Raw genomic sequence first — 16,982 nt, forward strand, 5'->3', positions numbered from 1 at the left:
GCATCTCAAGATGGCTGCCACCACTTCCTGGTTGAAGTGGTGGCAGCCACTCAGACCTCATTTTGAGATCTGTCGGATTCGTAGAACATCTGCGTCCCTACATATAAATAACTATTTTTTCTTTAATAACTCCAAAACTACTGAACGGATTTACTCCAAATAACAAACAGATCTTTCTGGACCAGGATCTAGCGGTCTGCCAAATTTGGTGCAAATCCGTCCAGCGGTTTGGGCTGCCGTCATGTCTAAAATCCCAAAGGGAAATTGCATTCGTAAAATACCTTTTGGGGACCACCCTTTTTCTCGGCCTCCCGCTTGACGAATCACCTTGAAACTTTCCTGATAGCAGCTGAAAGAATTTGCGTGCTAGTTCTGAAAATTCGTAAAGATTGGTCAAAAAGCGCCAAAGTTATTCGCAAAATAAAAAACCGCTTTGTTCCTGGAAACTAGAGCCCAACTATAACTATTTACTGGCGACCACCGGTAGGTGATGTATATATTTCTGAGAACTACCCTATCCTTTTGGACTTGTATAAAGGATTCTTGGGTGGTAAGCGTTGTAGCTCGCTAATGAGCCTAAGGGAGGTAATCGCTACTGGGAAGTCTACTTTAATTAAAGATGGCAGAAGTGCTAAAGTTTAAATAAGGGTCACATATGTCTGATAAGGACTACCTTGAGGTTAGAGGGGTGTTTAGGGAACTGCGGTCGATGTTTATTGGCTTTCTGTGGGGGCATGGCCGTCGCAGGATAGCCTTAAGCACGCTACTTCGCCCCAAGTTGGAGGGGGGCATGGCCGTGCCCGACCTGGAGCTGTATTATTTAGCGGCGCAATTGCAGGTCCTTACGCAGAACGTGGCCAGGGTATTCAGGGGGCCGGAAGAGGACCGGGGACGGGGGATACAGCGCCACGTGCTGTCGTACATCATTATGCAGCAACGGCTCGACTTACGGGCCCTCACCATGGAGGAGCGGACGCTCCGACTGTGCTGGCAGAGGAGCCTCCGGAGAGCGAAGGCGTCGCGGCCTTATGCCCCGGAGATTCCGATCGGGATGTTGACGGCTTTGCCGCACGGAGGGGATTGGTCCCCGTTGATAGATTGGGAGGACGCGGGATTGCAGGTGGTGGGTGACTTGTATGTCGATGGGGCGTTGGCACCGTTCGATGTGCTCCGGGACCAGTTCGGACTGCCTGAGGGGGGCTTCCTCCTACACGCGGCTGTAGTGGCTGCCATGCAGAAGCACTGGAAAGGGGGGCTCCTGGAACCGGCGACGACTATGGCATGCCAATATGTGGTGATGGCGGCTGGTACGTTTAAAGCTGTGACGTGCCTCCATAATAGGATGCTGAACGACGGGCTGGAACCACTCCATGGGCTCAAGGCTAAATGGGAGGGGAGCGTTGGCCGGCCCATACCGGACACGGCGTGGGGCCATATCCTGCGACGCACGTGGAAGGGCACCAGGAACGCGCGCTTTCAGCAGGTCCATTTTTATGTGCTCCACAGGGCATACCTAACTCCAGAGAAATTACAGCGGCACTTTCGGGTGCTGGATGCCTGTTGCCCCCGGTGCTCGTCCCTTGGGGCGGACATGGACCATTTGTTTTGGGGGTGTCCACGACTAGGGACTTATTGGGCAGAGGTAGGGGAACTCCTGAATGAAGTGACTGACAGAGAGGTGGAGTTCGACATGGCGACGTGTCTATTGCTCTGGTTCCCGCATACTAAGCACACCAAGGTGACCAGTAAATTCATAGATCTGGGGCTGATATTGGCTCAAAGGGAAATATCGTGGCACTGGAAGGCCAGGGGGGGTCCCTCACTGCGTAGATGGAAGAATGAGTTGCTGCGATGGTCTGACTGCGAGAGCGTGCTCCGGATGAAGCAGGCAGTGAAGTTAGGGAATGAGAAGGCTCTGGATGCGGCGCGTGCATGGGAGTTAGTGGTACAGGCTCTGCGTGATGCTTTGGTTGAGGATGGGGACGGCGAGGACTAAGCCGATGGACACCACGGGGCGTACACAGTAATATGTCAATGTGCACTGTAATGGAACCATCCAGTTCGGTTGAGTGAAACACACACCTTAGCAGTTGCCAAGGGGGGGGGGTGTTGGGGGGTTAGTTGTAGAGGGGTTTGGGGGGGCCGGAAGCCATTGGAGGATTGCTGAGGGAGGCCTGGGTCCACTGGGACAAGGGGTATTGAGCGGCGGGCGGACTGGGTGGATGGGACGGCCTGTCACGAAGGCCGAATAGCCTAGAGCAGGTCCCGATGGGGGCTATTGTGTTGATATTGCGGGGATGGCTGACGGGAATGGTGTTGTTGTGGGTGGGGGGGTAAAAGCAGATGCGTAGGACGACCTTATGCCAGGGTTCCAATGGGACGTACACTGTGCTGTGCTCCTCTAGAGCGATCTGATATGCCGCCCGGCCTCCGGGATGCGGGCTAAAAGGCTGTGTACAACTGTGAACTGTTATTGGCTGGGGGGGCCCACAAGTGCACTGGCTGTTTACTTTTTCCTACTGTTTATAACTCTGCAATAAAATATAATTTAAAAAAAAAAGGACTACCTTGAGGTTCCAGATGGGGAAATTGTGAGGTATTACCCTCTTTAGTCCCTCCATAACTCCTTATCCTGAATAGAGAGATATGTTGCCTGTTCTGCATATAGGCAGCAACTGCAGTTAGACGGAGGCATATAGATGTGCTAGCTAACCTTACCATTTGTAGGTGGAGAAAGTAAGTAAATAGGTCTTGTACTGTAGGGTTTGAAGGATCAGATTAATTGGTGATGCAGTAGTGCATGAATATTTTCCACTTTCCTGCATAGCAAGTGTGGCATAGGACGCCTAGCTTCTTTAATGATGCACATAGTTTCCTGTGGTACGTGCCGGTACCCCAACTCTGGGATCTCAGATGCCAAACTGCAAGATTGAGCTGTGCAGGGTCCGGATATCTGATATGGCCATGAATTTATATGCCTGCATGTCTGTTTTGAGAGGAAGCCTCTTGTGGGAGCAGATGAAGAGTTCCACTAGGGTGGAGAACCAGGGCTGCCTGGCACAAGTTGGAGCAACTAGAATTAGAGTGAGCAATGTCTGCCGAGCTTCCTGATGACAAATGGAAGCAGTAGGAGAGGTGGAAATGTATGCAAATATCCCTAACCTGTTTATCTACAGTGCATTTGCTAGGGACTGTGAGTGTGGGTATTTGGCGGCAAAGCTTGGGCAATCTCATTAGTGAATAGTTCTATATATATATAGTGTTCCACTGATTGAAGTATGTCTGAAGGATTAGGAGGTGTAGTTCCCACTCCTGGACTTCTTGATACGGCCTGCTGAATATATCCGCAAAGTTGCTGGCCACTCCTGGAAGATGTTCCAAAATTAGGTGAACCTTGTGGCAAATTGCCCAATGCCAGATGAGAGAATCGAGGTGAATGTGTGCCCCTTCGCTTCTATATGTAATAGGTTGCTGTCATGTTATCTGTTTTGATTAGAACCACTTTCTCCCAAATGATTTGGAGAAATGCTTTAAGAGTGAGTTGCAAAGCCTGACGCTCTAGAAAACTGATTTGACAACCAGAATGTTGTGTGCCACCCCCCTGTATTGTGTGGTTAGCTAAGTATACGATCTATCACAGAAGATAGGGACCCATGGTAATGGTTACCTGGGGGACTGATCTGCAAAAGGTATGCCTGGAGCCATGTTGATAAGTGTCCAGCATTGTAGATAGTGGCGCGCTCTGGCTTAAACCAAAACTAGATTTTCCCTCGGACCCGGAGTTTGTGACCACTGGGCTGCGAGTCACTCTAGCAAGGGTCGCATGAGCAACTTTGCTTAGGGGACTATTGTGATGCAAGATGCCATCATCCCCAGAATGTACGACTGGGCACTGGAATATAATGGTTTAGTTGAAACAAAGATAGTCGTTGCTGTAGGGTTGCTACTCTGCCAAGGATAGGCTGCAACTGGTAGGGCATAAGATGATGGTTTGTGACATTTATGGTAAAACTCAGTGTGTGAAGCAAGGAGACTGTTTATCCAGCAGCGGTTCCTACACTAAGGTGTAGGAGCGTCACCCCACTTCTCTCTGCGCAATTAAAAACAAAATAATAAAATTATAATAACTTAATGTTATTATCATTTTATTTAAGAGTTCTGGCTCAGTTGATTGGGCAATGGCGCGGGCTGGGCTGTTTAGAGGCTGGGTAGGAGTGGTAGGCACTTCCTAAGTGCGCATGACATTTTGGCCAGCCTTATTCGGTCGGCCAAAATGTCATGCATACTTTGCATGTTCTCCACCCAGGCTGCATTACAGCCAGGGTGGACAACATGCCTAGCCTCCCAGGCCCTGTCTGAGCGCTGAACTACAGTGCTCAGACCAATCATAACACCGCTGTAAGGCAGTGCTGTGCTTGGTCAGGGGAGTCTGGGAGCCTGCGTGCTTTCTGCTGACCCGGGAGACAATGAGGGAGGAGAAGCGGCTGCCGGCCACTTGGTAACCGCATCTAGGTAAATGTTTTTTTTAGTTCCCTTCCCCTCCGCTGCCCCCCCCCCTCTGCTGCCCCTGGCGCGTGAGTACTCGGTAGCAGCTGCTACTGTGTTGATCGTGTGTGTTTTAAGCAGAGCATCCAGCTGCTGGGCTTAAGCAACCAATCATCAAAGTGCAATACATGAATTGCCTTGCGGCGAGGGTATGCCACTACCACTGCCATTTGTTAACACTTTGGGGTTGCGGTGACCTCGAAAGGAATTACCTTGAATTCGTAGAAAAGACAACTTAACACAAAGAACAGGTACTTGTGATGAGCATAGTGGATGGAAATGAGGAAATAAGTATCTTTGAGATTGAGCACTGCCATGAAATCTTCCTGTTGCAGAAGGAGGATGAACACTTAGAGTGTGGTCATTCTGAAGTGTTCTGATAGGATGTAACAGTTAATGGGCCGGAGATCAGGGACCGGACTCATCCATCCTTCTTGGCGATAAGTAAGTACAGGGAGTATATCCATGTAACCTTGTGTTGTGGAGATAGGGGCTAGAGCCTCCTTTAGCAAAAGTGTACACACCTCTTCGGGCAGAAAGTGAAGGTGTTCGGTACTGAGCTTGTGCATGCGTGTGGGGGGATGCTGGGAATGGTGGTATGACGTTTGAGGCAAGAGCTAAGATCTACAATGTCTAGCACCTATTTTTCTGAGGTGATTTGTTATCATTGGTGGAAGAAATTGCATATTCTCCCCACAACGGGTGAAGTGTGATCAATGGTGAATTTGTGGTCTGTCACTATTTTGTAGGTGCAGGCCCCTTACTGAAGCCTTCCCTGACCTCACATCTGCGAATTCCTCTAGGTCCCAAAAGTATACCCTTTCCTGCTTGGCGCTTGTAGGCTGCTGTTGCTGCTGATAACACTGGTCTTGTGCAGGAGATACAGGCTTTGACTTACCCCTAGACTAGTGTCTATGAAAAGATCTCCTAAACGTGGAGTCCTGTGAAGTACCCATTAACTACGCCTTCTCAGCTTCTTTCTTTATTTTTTTCCAGCATCTTATCAACATGCGTTCTAAAGAGGAGTTCTTTGTCAAAGGTTGATAAGATACTGTTTTACTTCAGGTTAAAAACCAGAGATAAGGAGCCAGCCATGGCAGCACATTATCATGCTTGTGTTAATGTTCAGATTTCCTCTCCCTTTTTGTGATATTGCTCAGGAAGGTGTTTGAGGAGATCCTCCATTTCCTTCCGCTATGCGCTATTGTGGCGCCATAGGAGAGCTACTGAGTTGGCTATTTGCCAGTGGGTAGGTGCTCCTATCACTACCTTCTTATCATCCGTGTCTGTCCTCTTCCTCACTTTGTCTGGAGGAGAAGCATCACCAGCAGCCTGAACGGAGGAGCGCTTGCAGGCAAAGTGGATAACTAGCAAGTCCAGAGGAACTTGGCCCTTGATGTATGTGGGCTCGCTGAGGGAGCGTTTAAACATTGGTCTGCCTGCAAGGAGAAAGCCCAGGTACTAGCTGGTTATTTAATGTTTTCTGGGACAGATTTTAACATCCTCTTTAACATGGAGAGGAACTGGTTGGACCTCTCTGATTTGGGCAGTGTTTCCACAAGGTAGTCTCCTTCCTCTTCACCATGTGCATATCTACTATGTGGTAAATACAGCCTCCTGAATGGCCTCAGGACGTATGGCTGGATCGGAGGCACTAACAGGGTAGTGGTCCAGAGCTGCATCGCCTAGGGGTTCTACTTTACACTCGTACTGGTTGATAAGAGAGGTCAAATGGCCCATAGGTGCTATGCTATGGAGAGGTGGAGTACGGTGACAATGGCTGGGAGTTTGAGAGGGCCAACAATGAAGGAGTGGCTAGTGGAGGTGTGGGAGGTAGCGATGGTTGTGTGTGTGGTAGAGGTAAAGGGCTAGTAGCACGGTCTTTGTGTTTCTCTGGAGGAGCCTCTTGTGTGAAAGGCTTGGAAACAGTCTCTTCTTCAACAGTCAGCTTACTCTTGTGAGGTATAGGGTCTGTTGGTGGAGGAAACCTGGTTGAAATGATTCCTGTAAGTGGGTCAATAAAAAGGCACTTCTGCCTTGCATCCAGTTCTTGCTGGAACTGCTCGAGTATGATGAGTCAAAGTCCTCTTCTGAGAGGGTTGTTAGAGGCTTGCGTGGCCATGCTATTTGAACTCTTGTCGATGATGCAGCTTTGGTGCCGAATCAGTGTTCAGTGTTGACTGAGGATTTGATGTTGAAGGCGGTTTTGGTGTCAATAGTTCTTTTGAAGCTAACCTGACTTTCAGAGCCAAAAAAGTAGTGAATGGGAGACTCCAGAGCCGATGAGGGCTTCTGTGCTGAAAGGGCAGTGGCATCCTCTGATGGTTTTGGAGTGGATAATGGCTGGTGTGTCAAAGATTAAGTCGGGTGTTGCCAGCCTTGGTGAGAGGCTTGATATCTTTTGGTGGCTTCTAACAGTGCTGACGTACCCTTGCGTAGACTTGACTCTACTTGCATCCTCATGGTTCGATACCCTACAGGAGTGGTGATATGCCTTGGCAAAAGGAGTGGTCTTGCGCTTTTCAAGGGCTGGTATACTCAGTTTCTTGGCGCAGTTTTCAGCCCAGGGCTTGTTTTCGATGACAGGACCACCTCTTGGTTGTCATCAGATCTGCTGCGCGGCTGTGGGCTGGTAGGTCTTTGAGCATGGGTGGGCCCCTATGGTCCAGCCTCTTACTCTTCATAGGAGCCAATGGTCACCAAGATGTTTTTCTGCTACATGATGTGCACCCACTGACACTCCATTCAGTACGAAAGGGTGTTCTTTGACTTAAAGGCTACATATGCAGGGCAGGTGGCATTGTTGTGATTGGGCGATAGACACGGATGAAAAACTTGGTGGTGGCTGGTCCATGGAAACTTCGCAAAGGACAGTATTGGAACCAAGATCATTCCATTTCCCATTCTTGGAGGTGACGTTGTGTGTCAAAGAGTATTCAGCCCTCAAATGGGGTTAGGCCCCAGCATCGCCCGGCAGTGACAGAGCAGCAAGGCTTCTATTGTCTTTTGATAATGAGCTTAGAAGTTGGAAACCAATTATAGGCAGGGCACTAAAAAGATCCGACAAACATGCCAGCACCACGGCAAAACTTGGAGTCTACTCAGGCTTGTTCAAAACCAATAGGGGGGAAAAAAAGCTTCTAACTTTGAGTCAGTGGCCATGCGCACTATACATCTAGAAGAGGAGTCACGCTGCATCCTGAGAACCTTCTTTGAAGAAAGACAACTTGCAAACATCTCAGCTCAACACTAGATGGCAGAAACTGGAGGCTAAAATTAAGAGCCTGATTTAGAGTTTGGCAGATGCATTATGGACCGTCGCCGGGAAGAGTTCTTAACTGCCGCCATGGCGAGGGTACATCACCCGCTGGCCCACCTGATCTCTCTTGTACGTCCAGGAACTGCCTTTATAGCGGTTACTGTAAATGCATTGAAAGTTTGACAGACGTCTTTCATCAAACTTTAAAATTTTGTTTTCAGAGAAAGAAAACTTGAAAGCAGGATTTTGTTTTTAAAAATGACCCCACTCACCAGGAGTTATCTCCCATTGTGTGGGGGTAATTTTGCAGTTTTCATTGCCCCTTTCTGCCAGGATTTACATAGCGTGTCAGACAGTGAAAATATGCCATTTGTCTGCGCACTCTAAATGGGGTGAGTAGGCAAATAGTAAAATCTCCTATCTGTTGGGCCTTTGGCGGTTGATGTAGGAAGCAGGGTAATGTTCGGTCTACATACTTAAGGTTTGACTGACTCTAAATGAGCAGGGGAACATTCAGTTTGGCGGGAAGGGTACTAGTTTGCAACAGCGAAGGAATACTCTCTCCGCCAAACTCTAAATAGGGCACTAAGTTGGTATACTTAGCCTGATTTGTGGGGTCAGAACAAGTAAAGAAAACTAAATCATGTATTGATGATTGGTGGCCTTGATTAAAGTACTGGTAAACACCGAAACTAAGCATGCATTGGGTGCCAAAAAGACAAAATGAGATGCTAGAGTCTAACATATTGCTTTGTCTTTATGAAATAAAACAATTTTGAAAAGCTCAACCTTCCCCATTAAAATAAAAATGTAGATTAGTGCATATTTTTGTTTGTGAACTACCTAAAATATTTAACATTTCATTTATTTCACAGAAGTCAAAACGTTAAGAACCGCTGCACTAAACCATCATTTAATACTCATATGATTAGGTATCACACGCTATAAACCAGTATGTACCACATTGAGTGAGTTCCGCCTAGCTACACAATTTCAAATCAGAGGTGGCCAACCCTCTCTAGATATAGAAGCGGGCTAGTACCTCCTAGCTCACTTGAAGTGCCCGTCTTGTATTCCAAGAGTGAATTATCATGCTTGACTTAAAGACATCAGAGCACTGGCTGACATTGTGGTGTTGCTTCTGTCCACCCCTGTAGGTTGACTCAAAAGTGTTTTACCATTGAGCAAGTAATGGAAATTTGTATATGCAGGTGTATCCTCCTACATGCGATTTTCAGTATCTCCAGAAGTCCTTCATATCCACATAATCCAACATTGACTTCAGAGTGTTAGATGCTATTTTTGTGTGGATCATAAGGTGATCAAAGCTATCTAATCTCCATTCCTTGACAAGTTTTTATATATCATATTTTATTGAATGTTCTTATCTCATAGATTTCACACAAAGAAAAAGGAGAAAACGTATCAAATATCAACAATAACTCCGTGCAGAATCGTGATGGAGTATAGCTACCATAATTAGACATATTTGCTTTTGCTTACAGTTCACTTTCTTTTTATTATCTGGAAGCTTGTTACAGAACATACTTCCCAGTAGTGTGTTAAGAAGATCTCGGCGCGTACATATGGATTACCCATTACCTTATTGCATCTCCATGATAGTGCATCTTTCCCTCCCAGATTCAGTGTGATGTTTACACAAATCTGCAATATTCCCTCTATTCTCCCGATATTTTATTGAATTTCTTTGTGCAATCCATACACTTATATGCTACTCATTCTAAAGTAAAATAGTACTAATGAAAGCAGGGAAGTTTAGTATAATCTAAACAACTGTTACTAGGGTTAGATCGGAGGACAAACCCGGGGAGTTTGGGTACTAACAGAGTATTATTTTTAACACAGTATAAAACTACACATACAATAGGAATGATCAGCCAGAAAGAAGGGAGATGGTAGTGAGTGGCAAGTCTATGCATTTACAAATAACAGTGTTTCCCATCACATTTTATCTATATGTTATGAGTTGTGTACATGATTACAAACCAATGAAACACATTATAGAAAAACTGCATAATCTTAACTAAAGGAACAAACAGTCTGGGGTAAAGGGCAAATCAGACCAGTAGTATCAGCTAGAGATCAAACACATTTTTTTTAAAGTGTTTCGAAGCAAGAGTAAGTACAAACACTTAAGGGTAGAATCATATTCCAACACTACAAAACAAATTAAAAAATAATATATTCTGTATTACCGGATAGCTGTCATTCACAAAGATATACAGTGGTGATAACATGAGCTGCAGCACAGTCTCTCTGTAAACCTTCTTCATTTCAAAGCAAAGTCGTTCAAAAAATACTGTAGGACATTCAGGGCCATCAGTGCCACAGTGCTGAAAAGAAAGTAACACAGAGTTGAAATCAAAATGGAGGATAAGGTCCTAAAAAAAATGTGGAAAATGAACAAAGCAGCTGTTCAGTCGAGAGCAGCCATTTAAAATGCGGTCTTTCACATATCGTAGTACATACAGCATAAATCTACGTTTCTATGACAAACTGCAAACAAGTAATGTTGTTTCTGATGGATAAATCTATCTGCAGAAAGCCCATCTGTTGAATATTCTGAGGAACCAGACTGGATCCAGAAGCTTTTCCATAGCTCTTCCGCACTGGCAGTGGGTGCTGGCTCCATCTTGGCACCGGAAGAGATGCCAGCTTAACTGCCAGCTTAACATTAGTGGAGTCACAAAGCACCCACCCGACACAATGATGTGTGCTCCCTTGTTCCCCCACACAATCTGACGCAGATCTCAACCTGCTCCCCTTCCCTGCACTGGACAAGTATCCATATAAGACTGCCCGCTTTTCTGAAATGACCATTCAAACCCTTCAGTCTGAGGAATATCTGCAGATCCTGCAGCGGTAGCAGAAAGTAGCAGTGGAGTTGGTCCCAGAGTAGGAAGGTGAGCAGAGGTGCTAATCTAAGTACTTACTGCTCCCCAAAAAGGATGGCAGAATCAGTCAGATCTTAGACCTCAGCCTCTTGAGCTTTTACCTCAACAATGAAAAGTTCATGTTGCTGTACCTGGCTCAGATTCTGCGATCACTGGAAGGGGAAGACTCGATGATGTCCCTACTCTTGCATTATGCATATTTGCACATACCAATCCTGTGATCATACAGTATGTATTTGTGTTCATGTTAAGGTACACACACTCACAGTTTGCGGTCCTCTCATTTGGACTGGCATCAGAATCTTGGGTCTTCACAAAAGGGATGGCAGTGGTTGCGGCTCATCTGAGAAGGTTAGGGATTTCCTTATTCCTGCAGTTAGATGACTAGAGCCCAACGCCAATTTGCTACGGAGGGTGTTTGTTGCATCACCTACAAGCAACAGAACTCCTGTTGCTCGACTTCAGCTTTTCTACAATGTGCCAAAATCTCACTGAGCGGTCTCTCAATTCAGTGTATGCTGTTCTTGGGGCAGTATTGGAAACTGCATCTTTGTGAGCCTTCCCTCAGAGTATCTGGACAGGATTCGGATATGTTGGGAGGTAGCTCAAGTTCCAGCCTGGAACGTTCTTCAGCTGCTTGATCTGCATCCACCTGATTACGTACACACACTAGCACACAAGGGCTCTCATTTGGTATCTTCAATGGCAGAAGTCATTTCAAGCTCCAGGGAAACTACGGCAGACTTGTAGTGATTGGTAGAGGAACACCTATCTCAAGGGGTGTTCCTTCATCTTCGGTCGGTTATGGTTGCCTCACTCTGGGATAGGGGCACTTCTTGAAGAAATAGAGATCATAGGCCTCTGGTCTCCAAAGGATCAGGTACTGCATATCAACCTGCTCGAATTTAGATAAATCCACTAAGCCCTAAAAGCATTTCATCCTTCCTTACAAGGTCAGTACATTCAGATCTTAATTATGTCAATAGATTAGGAGATGGGCTGAGGCTCTAGGCATGGACACACGAACATGGGATCCTGCTATTTGTCAACTATTTGACCAGTTCCCTTAACACCAAGGTCGACAGGCTAAGTTGCCAGCATCTTTTTGACCAAGAGTGGCATCTGCACCCAGAGTGGTGCTGAACATCTTTGCCCTGTGGGGCACACCTTTGGTGGAACATTTTGCCATTTGGGAAAATACTCACGGACCACAGTTTTGAGCCCTCTGGTATCCATTCCAGGGAGCATTAGGGATGCGTATCAGTCCAGGTGCAGTTTTCTACTTCAGTCAGCATTTCCTCCCACACAATTGATTCCTCAGGTTTTGAAGAAGATTCACCAGGACCAGGCCAAAGGCATTTTCATCACCTTGGACAAGCCAGGATGGGGGTGGTATGCAGACCTTCTGAGACACTATATGTCCCCTGGTCAGTCTAGCTATCAGACAGACATCCTCTCCCAGTTGGTGGGCCAAGTACGGTATCCCAACTTCTAGATCCTCCACCCTCATGCCTGGAGACTGACTGGGGACACTTAAGCTCTTCCCAGCTGCCACTAGAAGTGGTTGATGTTATTTTATAAGTTTGTCCCCCTCCAAAAAGTCAGTCTATTCTGGAAGGTGGAACAAATTTGTCTACATAGAAAGCACAGAGCAGAATGTGTGCAGATCAGAATGTAGATCCCACCCCCCTTCTTGAGGGCACGTCTGTCCATGGTCCTTTGGTTTGTTCTACAGCTGGGTCAGCTGAGCTGTACAGTGGCCACCATTAACCGGACCATCATTCCTAAGATCAGGCTGAAAAATAGACAGCAGCTGCTGAAGTGCCAACACCTTCTGATGATTAGGGTAGGCTTTCCTGTGACTGTATTTAGGGCAGACCCTAGGAAGAGCTGAACTTGAAGGGGTTGAAGTAAGGACTTGGTGGCAGTCATGGTGAACCCTAGGCTGTGTAGCAGGGGGATGGCTGCTTGAGGGTGGACTAAGCATTGATGCCTACTTGAACTCTTGATCAGCCAATCATCCAGGCAGAGGAACCAATCCTTGAGGCATAGGAAGACATGATTGTCCCCCCTCCGTAAATGAGTGGCCACCACTGCTAGGCACATGTTGGACACACTTAGAACTATAGTGACCCCAAAAGGAAATTCTTTGAATTGGTAGTGCAGTCGGCTAACCACAAATCAAACGCACCCGCGGTGGCCAAGATGAATGGGTATATAAAAGTAGGCGACCTAAGGGTCTAACGTATCAAGTAGTCGCCCTGTGCTTGCAATGTTGATTAGTGAAAATGGTACGGCAACGTGTTTTTGTTCAGAGGCCGAAGATCGAGGATTGGTCACAGGGAGGAGTCCTTTTTAGGGATGAGGAAGTAAAGAGTAATGAAGGAGCATTCGCATTTCCACTAGGAGGCAAATATGTTCCCTGCCAAGGATGTGTGTGGAAGGTGGTATGTTAGGAGAAGTGAGAGGTTGTAGGCAGTAGCCATGGTGAACGACCACTAAAACTCACTGATCCAACTTGATTTCCTTCCAGCGTAGAAGGACATTTTGTAATCTCCACGACCAGGGAGCACAGAGGGTGGTGGGGTTCAAGAAATCGCTTGGAGATGGTGGTCCCTTTACCATAGGCATCGCTACCTATGCCCTCTAACCTCTGTAGGTAACTCTGAAGAAAATTATTCACTCCTGCTGGCGGAAGGACTGCTACTGTCTTTGTTAGGACTGTGGCTTAACAGGATGGAAAGAGGGCTTGGCTCCTTCTCTGTGATGATGCCTCCAAAAGGAGCCCCCGTAAATTTCGTAGCTCTGGGTCCTCTTTGATTTTTCCAGCGTCTCATCAACCTGGGGCCCAAAGAGGTGCTCCTTATGAAATGGGAGGTTAAGAAATGCTGATGGACTTCTGGATTAAAGCCAGAGATGTGGAGCCAGGCATGGAGTTCGAGTAGGATACTAGTATTAATGCCTTGAGAGCCATGGGCACAGCCTCTCAAGGCATTAATAGTATCCTTTTATATTTCCAGTAGCTATCCTATACCTCTAGGATCCCATTTTCCCCAGATCTTCTCAATCTTTTTTCGAAATTTCTACCGTTGTAGACCTCTCACTCTAGGATTTTACAGCATTCCATCCCCACTTCTCATTCTCTGAGCAATGGGGGGTTCCCTTTGAAAGGGTACGGGTTGACGTTGTTGGCCCCCTTGACTCTCCAAAAGCATCGAGGAACAGATTTATACTGGAGGTAGTACATCATGCCACCAGGTATCCTGAAGCTATTCCACTTAGGATTGTCACTGTTCCTGCAGTTGCCAGAGCCCTCTTGAGTATCTTTACAAGAGTGGGTGTAGGAAGCTGGCTCCGTATATGGTATACCACTAGGTGGTTATACCGTGCACAGAGTTGAGAGATTCTCCCAGAAGTGTACAGGGCTCAATATAATCCCAAAGTGCTATATTAGTGGTTGTGTGGGCAAGCAGCCTTAGGCCTAACACAGAGGACTGTAAGACATTTATAGTACACACATACCAATAACTAACACACGACTCAAAAAGGAGAGGTTTTCAGGGGGCACCTCTAAAGAGGCCCAATGAGTACATGGTTGAATAAATCCCACACTGGCATAAGTGTGGGTTTATTAAAATGAGTTGTTTGCTACCAAACACTCCTGGGTTTAGGGAAGCCATCATGGTGCTGGGGAACTCGAGGTGTCGTATTTCTAGCCCATGTACTCTCTATGCTTCTCTTGCACTTACAAAATTAAGAATAGACTTGGATATTGTAGGGGCATATCTGCTCATGCATATATGCCAACACTTGTGATATAGTGCACCCTGGCTTAAGGATGCAAGGCGTGCTAGAGGAGTGACTTATCTGTATCTTAGGCAGTACTGGTTGGAATAGAACACAGGCAGCGTGCCATGTCGACGGTCATTTTTCACTGCATGCAGTGGCAGTGGCATGGCCTTGGTGTGGGGTCTATAAGGTAAGGGACCCTCTTCAGTCCCTATGCCCTAGGTGCCAAGGTTACCATTTACTATGTATTGCAACAGAACCACATTTTCTCACAGTGGGCTTTCTCAAGGAGGTGGTGTCAGACAGAAGTAGTAACTTCATGTCTGGTTACCTACAGGCTATATGGAATGAGTGTGGTGTGACTTACACGTTTGCTACCTCATATCATCAACAAACCAATGGTTTAGTTAAGAGATTCAAGAAAATCATGAAAGGCATGATCATGGGATTTCCTGAAAAACTCAAAAGGAGATGGGATGTTCTTTTGCCATGCCTCCACTGCCAGACACCAGACACAGCAGGGGCTCAGGAACAGACAAAATATATTTGTAGTTACCAAAGCTTGTTGGCTTGCCAAGGAAGGACAGAAGTAAACCTCATGCACGACGTTCAAACAGGCTCCTTCTGCCCCGAACAATGTACAGGCCTTATATACAGAACTGCCGCACAAGCATAAACAACAGTGCCAAAGATGGGCAAACATTAAATGAAACACAAGCATAAAATGAACAGGAGGCACAGTGACAAATATGGGCAAACACAGAAATGCAGCACAAACATAAAATGATCAGAAGGCAGGTGAACACTGTTGGCAGCTAAAGGAAGCGATGACCTTGTGTGTGGAATGTCTAGATGATCTAAACTAACGTGGGGGATAAGAACGGCATAGAGACCTCTGCGTGGGGGGTCTGCACAGCTATTGTAGCTATCCTGGCAAGGTCAAAGTGGGAGCCCGGACTCCGCTGGAGACCATAGGCCTTTGATCTCCGCCTCCTCCATGTCCCGCTCCATCCCAGAATCGATGCATCGGTCACCACTGTGAATTCTGGTTGGGGAAGGGAGAGAGATCTTTTGTTGACCCAATCCTGGTTCGTTAGCCACCACTGCAATTGTATGCAGAGCCCTCCGAGATCTGGACACAATCGGATAGGTTCCCCATATGATGTGCCCACTGGAACTTCAAGTCCTACTGCAGAGCCCGCATACGCCACCTGGCATGATCCACCAGCAGGATCCATGAGGCCCAGCAGCCGCAGGGTCGTCCTTACCGAAAGCCAGGATAGAGGCTGAAAGATTGGAATCATAGCCCGGATACCTCGGACTCGCTGCTCAGGAGGATAGGCCCGACACTGCGTTGTGTCCAGAACCTCTCAGATGAAGAGGAGCTTCTGAGAGGGAGTCAGGTGTGACTTTGGCACATTGATAGACAATGCCAGCGAATGCAGGAGGTCCACCGTTGTTTGGAGGAGGGAGACGACAGCCTGGGGCGAGCCCGCCTTCAACAGCCAGTGTTCGAGATAGGGTAAGACTGGAACCCCTGATCTGCTCAAATGAGCTGAAAACACCACCATCATGTCCGTGAACACCCTAAGGGTGCTGGTAAGGCCAAAGGGGAGCATGGTAAACTTAAAGTGCTCACGGCCTACCGTGAAACGCAGGTAATGCGGGTGAGACGGCAGGACGGGGATGTGAAAGTAAGCGTCCTGCAAGTCCAATGCTACCATCCAGTCTCCATGGTCGAGAGCAGACAAGACCTGAGCCAATGTCAACATTTTGAACTTCTCCTTCCGGAGGAAGCAGTTGACGTTCCTGAGATCCAAGATAGGACGCAGGTCTTTGTCCGTCTTGGGCACCAGAAACGTGTGGGAATAGCAACCATTAACTATTTCTGGGGCAGGACCTCACTTGATGGCTACCTTGGCCAAGAGAGCTGTAACTTTCTGTTAGAAAAGGGCCAGATGATCCTTCGCAATGCGATGGTACTGAGGTGGCATGGCTGGGGGGTAGTCTCGAAGGGGAGGGAGTAGCCCCTTCGGACTATCTGCAAAACCCACCTGTCCGACATGATGGTGTGCCAGTGGGGGAGGTGCCGGTGAATCCTGCCGCCCACTGGCGATTGGTGGCCCTGAAAGGTCGGACTAGGAGGGCTTGGAGGCTGCTGCAGAGGGGACGTTGGTGGACTGGCCAGCTCGCTGGCCCCCAGACCTACAACGGTGGGTCACATGTCCCTGGCCGCGCAGGGGCTGGACAGCTTGCGCCGGACTGTGGCTCTGGGTGGAACGAGGCAGGGCACCCCTTCCGTAGTCACGAACGGGGCAAAAAGCAGACAGCGCAGGGCGGGTGGTGGAGAGGCCCAAGGACTTGGCCGTAGCCCGAGAGTCCTTGAAGCACTCTAGCGTGCTGTCTACTTTGTCATCGAACAGGCGACGGCCATCAAAGGGAATGTCCATAAGGGTAGCTTGGACATCCCCGGA

General features: G+C 47.5%; 1 protein-coding gene across 15 annotated transcripts in view; it reads right to left on the reverse strand.

Annotated features, from left to right (window-relative positions):
• BLTP1 (bridge-like lipid transfer protein family member 1) overlaps positions 1-16,982 on the reverse strand; it is a 2,102,388-nt gene that overhangs the window by 1,761,435 nt on the left and 323,971 nt on the right. For all 15 annotated transcript variants that reach the window (XM_078676841.1, XM_078676840.1, XM_078676839.1 and 12 more), the window contains one exon: positions 10,021-10,158. In XM_078676841.1, coding sequence (XP_078532967.1) covers positions 10,021-10,158 — 138 coding nt within the window. The remainder of the gene's footprint in view (positions 1-10,020; positions 10,159-16,982) is intronic.

Source organism: Lissotriton helveticus, chromosome 2_1, assembly GCF_964261635.1.
Source record: "Lissotriton helveticus chromosome 2_1, aLisHel1.1, whole genome shotgun sequence".
Lineage (NCBI taxonomy): Eukaryota > Metazoa > Chordata > Amphibia > Caudata > Salamandridae > Lissotriton > Lissotriton helveticus.